This window comes from Mesoplodon densirostris, chromosome 1 (assembly GCF_025265405.1).
Source record: "Mesoplodon densirostris isolate mMesDen1 chromosome 1, mMesDen1 primary haplotype, whole genome shotgun sequence".
Taxonomy (NCBI): Eukaryota; Metazoa; Chordata; class Mammalia; order Artiodactyla; family Ziphiidae; genus Mesoplodon; species Mesoplodon densirostris.
Window position 1 is genome coordinate 188,118,803 of NC_082661.1, and position 9,177 is coordinate 188,127,979.

Genomic DNA, 9,177 nt, shown 5'->3' on the forward strand with positions numbered 1-9,177 from the left:
CCAGGGTAGCGTGCTGTTCACCAACTCTGTGCACTCCGTGGTCCTCCCACCCCCACGTGTCAGCTACCCTCCCCCACAAGTCCACACCTCACAATTTCGGCCGGGGAAAGAAAGGGGGCAGTGGAAAGCCTGGCCCCTAAGACAGATCAAGCCCACAGGAATCTGTCCCACCGCAAGTCCCCTCCCACCTTTGGCCCCTACCCTTTAGGCTCCCTTCCTCCCTCCTTCCCTTGAAACCAGGCCCTTGCCTCAGAAACCTCCTCTTCCTCGTCGTCGTCGTCCTCTTCTTCCTCGCTGTTGTTGCTGCTGGTGCCGCCGCCGCCGCCTCCGCCGCCGCCGCCGCCGCCTCCACCGCCGCCGCTGTTGTCGCTGTCGCTGCTGCTTTCGCTGCTGCTGGGGGGTCGGCAAGTCCGGTTACGCTTGGCCTTGTGGTGTTGCTGCGGCGGCGGCTTCTTCTTCAGGAGCAGGTCGCAGACTCGCACCATCCCACGAGGAGACGAGGCCGAGCAAGCCCCGCTGCCACCGCCGCCGCCAACACCGCTGCCGACCTCCGCCGCCGGTGCAGCCGCGGGGGGGCCCGCCACAGCCGCCACCGCCGGGGGGCTCCCTTCTCCCTCAGCTGCCGCCGCCACCGGAACCGTTGCCTTCTCCATCTCCGGGGAAAGAGGGAGGGCGCGGACGGGGGAGGGGCGTGGGGGCTACGCTCTACCGCGACTTCGGCCGCACCGGGGCCAACACAGCGTTCGGTGCCGCCTCCGCCGCCACCGCCTCGGTCACCTCTACTGCTGCCGCCGCCGCCGCCGCTCCGCCAGCTCTCACCTCGTCTCGCGATACTAAGGGCGGGGAGCCTGACGATGGGAGGGAGGGAGAGGGAGGGAGTGTGAGGGAGCTAGGAGGGGGTGGTTAGAGGCGAAGAGGGAGACCGGGTTGTCGGGAGATCAAGCGGAGGGGAGACTACCCAGAGTCGGGGGAAGTGTGCCTAGGGCGACTTCCGATGGGGGGACGCCGGGGACAGAGGAGGGCCGTGGTTACTGCCGTAGCGCCCGCTACACCCGATTTCTTCTCTTTCCTCGCTATTTCCCCCGCACACAGCCCTTCAGACCTCCCTTCTTCCTTGCTCGTTGGTGACTAGAACGCAGCCGCAGGCGGAAGTACGGGTGACGCCATCAGCCGTCGCCTGAGCTGTGGCGCGCGGGTGGCCGAAACACGAAAGTGAGATTTTGAGGGTCGGGTCTTGGGCCCCCGCGGGCGGGCAGTGCTGCGGTGCTGGGGGCGGGCGGGCAGGCTGGAGAGGAGCAGCCCGGGCCGGGTAGGGAGCCCATACCGAAGCACGGACCAGATGCTTTGTTAGCTGGAGGCCCAGACTGCCTGATCCGGGAGGTGGAGCCTGGTTCTGGACTCTTGTACGTAGTTTCGTTTCTGGCCATTTTTTCCTACCGCCAAATGGTGAGTTAGGGCTGTGGATCTTGAGAGATGGCGTCGTGTAAAGGAAAGAGCCCACTTTGACTAAGTCTTGGGTCAGACTTCCTGAACCTGAGTTTACACCTGTGTAACATAAAGAAGTTCGACTAAATGAAGTCTGAGATCACTACAACTCTGAAGTTTCCAAAGGGGAGAAGACAGGAGAAGGAAGCAGAATCTGTGCCAGACTCTGCAGACGATTCAGTGAATGACCCCGATTTAGTCCTTCCACCCCTCACCTACTCAGCTTTTTATCTGTGAAGTAAGCATCATAAGTAATCATCCTTGTCTGAATCTCTTGAAAGGAATATTGTGATGGGGGTTGTGAGTTCAGTTGTATGTGTCTGAAGAACTTTCAGGACTTTTGGAATAAATACGTAGCTTATTGAACTCAGAATTATCCCTTTCACGTTCAGTAAGAACACAGTAGCATAAGGAAAATGAAGGAAACATCAAAGAAAGATGTACTGGCACAAGATAAAAAGTATATCTCAGCTGACATAGTTGCCATTTTTAAGACTGCTAAGTTTAGCAGAGTATGCCTGAATTTTTTTAGCCTTTTTTTTTTTCTTTTTAGCATTGGCATACCATATGAAATGTGGGCAGTTGCCAGTACGCTACAGAGTACTATGGCAGAATTGGCAATGATTGAATCAATTCATTCAAGCAAAATTTCATCATGTGCCTACTGTGTGCATAGTTTATAAAATCAAGCAAAAATTCTTCATGTGCCTACTGTGTGCATAGTTTGTAAAATCTAAAAAAAAAGTCTCTGCTTCCTGGGACTTTACAGTGTAATAAGTGTTATAGTAAATATATACACGAAGTGCTAATCATCTGCCTGTTCCTCTCCTACATCGGTCGCTAAGTTCTGTGCAGAACAGTACACTACATTATGTATCTTTGTGTGTGTGTGTGTGTGTGTGTGTGTGTGTGTATGTGGTACCCGGGCCTCTCACTGTTGTAGCCTCTCCCGTTGCGGAGCACAGGCTCTGGACGCGCAGGCTTTGGACGCGCAGGCCCAGCGGCCATGGCTCACAGGCCCAGCCGCTCCGCGGCACGCGGGACCCTTCCGGACCGGGGCACGAACTCGTGTCCCCTACATCGGCAGGCGGACTCTCAACCACTGCGCCACCAGGGAAGCCCCTACATTATGTATCTTAACACTACAGATTTAGGTCTTAACCTCAGCTGGATTCCTCCCTCCTACTTAAATATTCTTCAGCACCTTTTTCTCCCTTTCCACCAGAATACTTTTGCAGTCTTTAAATCCCAACCACATTTCATTATGTGACTTTACTTCAAACTTCACAAGAAGATCGATACTATTAGTCACAAACTCCTTCAATTTTCCAAATGCTAGAAACTTAGGTACTTCTGGATCTTTCCTTTCCTCCAATATCAGAGGAATGAGACACTCCCCGCTCTTATATAAGATTAATTATCCCTCTGTACTCTAGTTCCAATCCCTGAGTTCTCTTCTATTATCTTTTCTGTCTTCAATCTTCTACATTTGTGGTTCCACTCTGTTTCCTTTCCTTCACAACCAAGCTTTAAAGAGTATTCTACGTTCAATGTCTTTTTGTAATCTGAATTTCACTTATTAACCCTCTGCAGTCTAACTTATGTACCTATCACACTATCACAAATACTCTGAAGTAATCCCATTATTTACAAGAAAATGAATTCTTACTCTTTTATATAATAGGGAAATGATTATTTTGTTGGAACTATTAGAATAAGGTCACACCTATTAGAATGGACAAAGCCCCTGGAGTGACTTTCTGTTCTTTTTATGTAGCATTTTTTTTTCCTTTTAGAGCCTTGTAACAGAGACTTGATTAGTCATTCATGAAACTTATTTATTCTTCCTGGGCATACAGCTAGACTAAATATCCCAACTTCCCTTTAGTTATTTGTGGTCATGTGAATGACTTAGCCAGTGAAATGTAAATGGAAGTGACATGCTCATTTCCAGGCTTAATGAAGTCCTTCCATCTTCACTCTTTGTCCATCAACTTGAAGCTAGTGAGTATGGTGATCTTAAAAACTGTATTTTGAAGATGCCAGAGCCAGAAGAGAGAAGGAGCATGAATGGCTAAATTACTACTTGGAAGACAGACACCTCCAAATTAGAAACACTGCTTTTTGGACTTCTTGTAAGAGAGAAAATTGAGATTTGAGAATTCATATGTTACAGGAGCTAGAATGACCATGACTAACCCAGAAATTGGTGCTGGAAGTGGGGTACTGCTTAGACAGTACCCCATATTTTTATGCTATAAAATATGCTGTATTGGCTTACTGATGATGCAGCAGATGTTGGAGAAACTGGTATCAGAGGCTGGAAGGAGACCCATGTTTTGCAGTGGCAAAATGGGTGTTAAAACTATTACCTACCTATTGAGACTGTAGCTCAGTACAATCTCAATAATAAGAGGAAGTAGTTCAAAAGAGTATAAGTAATACTGTATTTTGCATTTTAGCATTTTACTTTTAGCAAGACTTTGCTAAAGAGATAAGCTCAGAAAACAGTTGCAGAAATGAAAGTGCACAGGAATATTTGGAATTCTTGACCTGGAACAGTAAAAAAATGAAACTAGAAGAGGCATTGAGTACAGTCCTCCCAAGATTTAGTGCTGGAACAAAAATCAGATCAAGGCTTTGGCCTTTCCATCCAAGGCCATTATTTTCGATGGCCTCAAGGAGGCTGGGATGAAGTTCTTGAGAAACTGACACGGGGGCAAGGAAGCAAAGGAATAAATTGGGTTAGAGAATTATGTAAGAAAGAACTTTGGGTGTAGTTACTGGAAGCAAATAAATCATAGGACTAAATTTTTGAAGGAATTTTATTACTGATCAAATCATGAACCTGATTCAAATATTGTTCAAGTGTTAAAACCTTGAGGCAGCTGTTTCACCCCAAACTTGCATAAGTAGAAAATAGAGCATAAATGCTTTACAACTCCCCAATACTCACATAGGACGTGGCCATGGGTAATAATGGGCAGAAAACATTTCAGAGGCCAGTATTGGGCCATACAGAAGACAGAGGACAAACAAATTCCTCTCCAAAACTAGATTGCGATCTCATCAAAACTTCCTCTACTCTCAAAGCAGATGGACCACAAAGTGCCTGCTCAGTATTTCATCATTGTTATGTATCTGTATTGCCTAGTGTCTCACAGTTTTCTCTTTTCCTAATGAGAGCGTATTGTAGTTACCTGTTTCTGATCTACCACTGTACAATGTGCTCCCTGGAATTTGGGGTGATATTAGAGATAACTTGTGTTTTTTAATTCATAGGTTGTATCTGGACCTAATGAAGAGGACTGCACATTACCTAAAAACTAGACTTTAAGCCCGACCTAGTAACTGGATAGAACTTTTAGGTTGTCTTTATTGGGGTAGGATGTGTTCTTTGGGAAGAGAGGTAAAATGGATATTTAGTGATCAGAATAGTGGACTCTTGCAGACACTAGATTCTTCTTCTGGGCACACAGTTAGATTCCATTTCCCAGCCTCCTTTGCAATTAGGCTTCCCAGTTAGATGTGCCAATTAGATTCTAACCAGTGGAATGTGAGTATAAGTGATGTGCTCCTGTTGCATCTCTGGTCCATAAAAAATATCACATGAAAAGTTCTCCAGCATCTCCCATTCCCCAGCAACTTAAGGCATTTGTATTGGAAGCCATGTGATGAAGATGGCGAAGCCACGTGTTGAAGATGGCGAAGCCACAAGGTGGAAGGACTCTGGTTTCCTGAATCTTCACTTGGAGGATAGCTGCCTGCCTATTAACTTGTATTAGAGTTCTTATGCATTCTTTTTTTTAAATTAATTAATTTATTTATTTATTTATGGCTGTGTTGGGTCTTCGTTTCTGTGCCAGGGCTTTCTCTAGTTGCGGCAAGTGGGGGCCACTCTTCATTGTGGTGTGCGGGCCTCTCACTATCTTGGCCTCTCTTATTGCGGAGCACAGGCTCCAGACGCGCAGGCTCAGTAGTTGTGGCTCACGGGCCTAGTTGCTCCGCGGCATGTAGGATCTTCCCAGACCAGGGCTCGAACCCATGTCCCCTGCATTGGCAGGCAGATTCTCAACCACTGCGCCACCAGGGAAGCCCCTCTTATGCATTCTCTTGTGTGACCTGCTGATATTTGAGAATTTGTCCTAACTAGTATAGATCTACCCTTGTTTCTCCAGGTGCAACCATCCATTTCCTGGTCTTAACTCCCATACCACAGGAGTGAGCCCATGAATCAAGCCAACCAAAGTACCATAATTCCTCAGTCATAGGGATTGGTTTAGGAATGGGCAGGTTAACAAAAGGAGCCAATCAGAGACAACCTCACCATTTTGGCTAGCATTATTGAGAAAGAGGCACCTCACTCCGGCTGAAGTTAAGCAAAAACTTAAATTATCTGTGGCCTCTGGTCACCATGTGGCATGAACATGTCTGAGAAAGAAATCATTACAAGACAATAGAGGCAGTCTTGATGGTATTGCAAGAGGAAAAAAGTGCTCATGAATTGAGATATGTTTCTTGGCTCTCTCCTCAGAGTTGAAACCCTAAGGGGTAAGGGATAGACACTGCCAGGAAGACTTCGGAATTCAAAAACAGGGAGCTTGTGGCTTGGGCCCTGTTTCCCTCCGGGAACTTTGACCAACACAGGCAACTACAATCAAGTAGAAATAGCACCATAATATGTTTAAGCAGATGCCCAGGCAGCATTGATAACCACTCCCACTCCTGCATGTTCCTTGACTACACTGAACTGAAAAGGAGATACAGAATTCCTTAAGAGGTATGTAAATTTGATTCAGAGTAAGAGCGCAATTGCTTTACACAGGCTTGCTGCAGTACAGGGTGATTAAAACTCATGGCACAGCCTGTGGTATGAATCCCTGGGTTGGATAGAGGACCCTATTGAGAAGACACTAACACCCATAAATTCTAAAGTAAGGGCAGAGGAAAAACAATCACATTTTGAGAGAATAGATTGCAAATTGTATCAACAATAGACCTTACAGCAACAAATTTAGACAGCAAGCAAGCCAGATGCCCCTCCAACAATGCCATGATAGTGAAGGACTTACCTCCAGCAACCAGATAAAATCTTAGAGAGAAAAGCCTAATAATATGTTAAACTTTGAATTCCCTGAACTTGCATCCAAAATTGATGTGAAATTCAAAACGGACTGTTAAACTGGAAAAGAGTAAGATATCTCAAAATGGCAAGGTTTGGGTTTTTATTCCTGACTAGTATATAAAATAATACCAGTGTCAACAAATGACACACGCTGAAATGTAAAACTGGTAAGTCTAGGTGGCATGCACTGTGATAACGATTCCTTGGCCCTGGCTAGGAGGTTCGTTAATATTTACTATGTTGTAGCAAGCAAGCAAATTGTTAAATTTTAGATCTTAGACAATATCTATATCAAGGTTAACGTTTTAGGGGAATTGGTAGAAAAATGTCAAGATTTTACAGTGTGTCCATTAGCAAGGTCCTACAAGAAAGGGATACATTTCAGTTCAAGCTGCCTATATGAATGCAGAAGAAAGAATACAGTTAACCCTTAAACTGTGTGAATTTTTTAAAATAAATACAGTGGCCCTCAGTACTGGGGGACTCCACATACATGGTTAAATCTGCAAATGCAGAATCCACAGATCTGGAGGGTTGACTACTGGACCCAAGCATCTGCAGATTTTGCTATCTGTGGCAGGTCCTGGAACCAGTCCCCCTTGAGTACCGAGGAACAACTAACTGTATATTTCTAAGACACCCCCTTTCTGCATGTATTCAGTAATCCATGTGACTGAGAATCAACTAAACCTGCAATGTACAGGGTTGGAAAACCCATATTCTCTGTCCTGAGCTAAAGTTAGTGCAAACACAGGTAAGGAGTTGAAAACTCAGTAAAATATATAATTGGAACCCTGAAAAAAGCCTGATTCTTGATCACATCATGCATCTCTTGCTGTGTATATCCTATCTGACAAAGTTTGACAAAATAGTCCCATTGTGAGGAACCATTCCCTGAGATGCAACTTGGAGGCAAGTGGACAGAGATAAATCCTAGCTGCATTATCCCTAAACTCATTGCTCAGCTTATGATTTTGGTTGCAAAGACCAAAATAGAAATACATAGTTAATTTAGTTGACTGGAGGATAGACATTGCATTCCAACCTTGTAACACATTGCTAAGGGACAGAAAACAGATTAACACACCATCTCTGTTTTTGGTTTCTACGCCAGAGTTACCAAAAAGCAAGGTGACCAGCAACCAACTAAGGTTGTAAGAGACTTGTATAGACAAAAAATACCAAGTCTTGCAAACAAAGGCCTATGATTGCTTAATTCCAATACCCTCTTACGTATGGGCAAGGGATCAAGGAGCACCTTCCAGAGCACAAACTCAAGACGTATTAACTGGACTTCCCTGGTGGCGCAGTAGTTAAGAATCCGCCTGCCAATGCATGGGGCACAGGTTCGAGCCCTGGTCTGGGAAGATCCCACATGCCACGGAGCAACTAAGCCCATGCGCCACAACTACTGAGCCTGCTCTCTAGAGCCCACAAGCCACAACTACTGAGCCCACACGCTGCAACTACTGAAGCCTGTGCACCTAGAGCCCCTGCTCTGCAACAAGAGAAGCCACCACAATGAGAAGCCCGCGCACCACAATAAAGAGTAGCCCCCACTCGCCTCAACTAGAGAAAGCCTGCACACAGCAATGAAGACCCAACGCAGCCAAAAAAAAAAAAAAGAAAAAAAAAAGGACGTATTAACTGACCAAGAACCTCATCTACTAGCTAATTAGAGTGCCCTTACTTTCCTTAAGTGTATACCAATATATAATAAAATTATCTTTATCATGCTGTACCATGATGTGCTACATTCAAACCTGGTTTAAGAAATGCATATCACCTAGAACTCTTGGTTTCCAAGAGCAAGATGGAAAAATTGGATGAGAGTTTGGCATGTCTCCTGTTGGAGAAGAGAGTATTTCAGTTGTCCGTGGTATAATTACATTGTCTTAGACTAGGGCATTTTTAAAATTCTGTGTACTGAAGAAAGCACAAGTATAGGTGCCAGGTAGCCAAGGGTAGAATGTAGTGAACAACACTTTTGTATGTCCATCTTTTCAGGAGATTCCTATCCTTTATGTAATAAAGCTGTCAATTATGTGACTTTCCCCCTGTCATAAAGATAGGTACATGAGCCAAGCCAATCTCCAGAATAATGTATGACAATTTTACTGAGGCTAGAGCTGCCATTGACCATCTTTGGCACAACGGAGCAAACCTACCTTACCATATTCCTTGGAGGTATTGCAGGTTCGGTTCCAGACTACTACAAGAAAGCAAATATCAATAAAGTGAGTCATGAATATGTTGGTTTCCCAGTGTTTACAAAAGTTATTTTTACACTATACTGTAGTCTATTAAGTATGCAATAGCATTTTGTCTTAAACATATTAAAGCATTGTCTTAAGCATGTTTAAGCATTATACTTTAAATAAAAATACTTTACTGCTAAAAAATGCTACCATCATCTGAGTCTTCAGCGAGTCATAGTAGTAACATCAAAGTAGTTTCACAGATAACCAAATCATATATAGTAATAATGAAAAAGTTTGAAATGTGAGAATTACACAATGTGACACAGAGATACAAAGGGAGCAAATGCTATTGGAAAAGTGGTGCCA

The 9,177-nt window shown here is 44.9% G+C and overlaps 1 protein-coding gene and 1 long non-coding RNA gene across 9 annotated transcripts in view; one reads left to right on the top strand and one right to left on the bottom strand.

Annotated features, from left to right (window-relative positions):
* ANKRD17 (ankyrin repeat domain 17) overlaps positions 1-1,115 on the bottom strand; it is a 163,380-nt gene extending 162,265 nt beyond the window's left edge. For all 8 annotated transcript variants that reach the window (XM_060113335.1, XM_060113314.1, XM_060113325.1 and 5 more), the window contains exon 1: positions 249-1,115. In XM_060113335.1, coding sequence (XP_059969318.1) covers positions 249-653 — 405 coding nt within the window. In that variant the 5' untranslated portion in view covers positions 654-1,115. The remainder of the gene's footprint in view (positions 1-248) is intronic.
* On the top strand, positions 886-8,833 carry LOC132499050 (uncharacterized). The gene is made up of 3 exons (XR_009533822.1): positions 886-1,723; positions 6,020-6,265; positions 7,725-8,833. It is a non-coding gene; the product is annotated as an uncharacterized LOC132499050 (long non-coding RNA).
* The last annotated feature ends 344 nt before the right edge of the window (positions 8,834-9,177 follow it).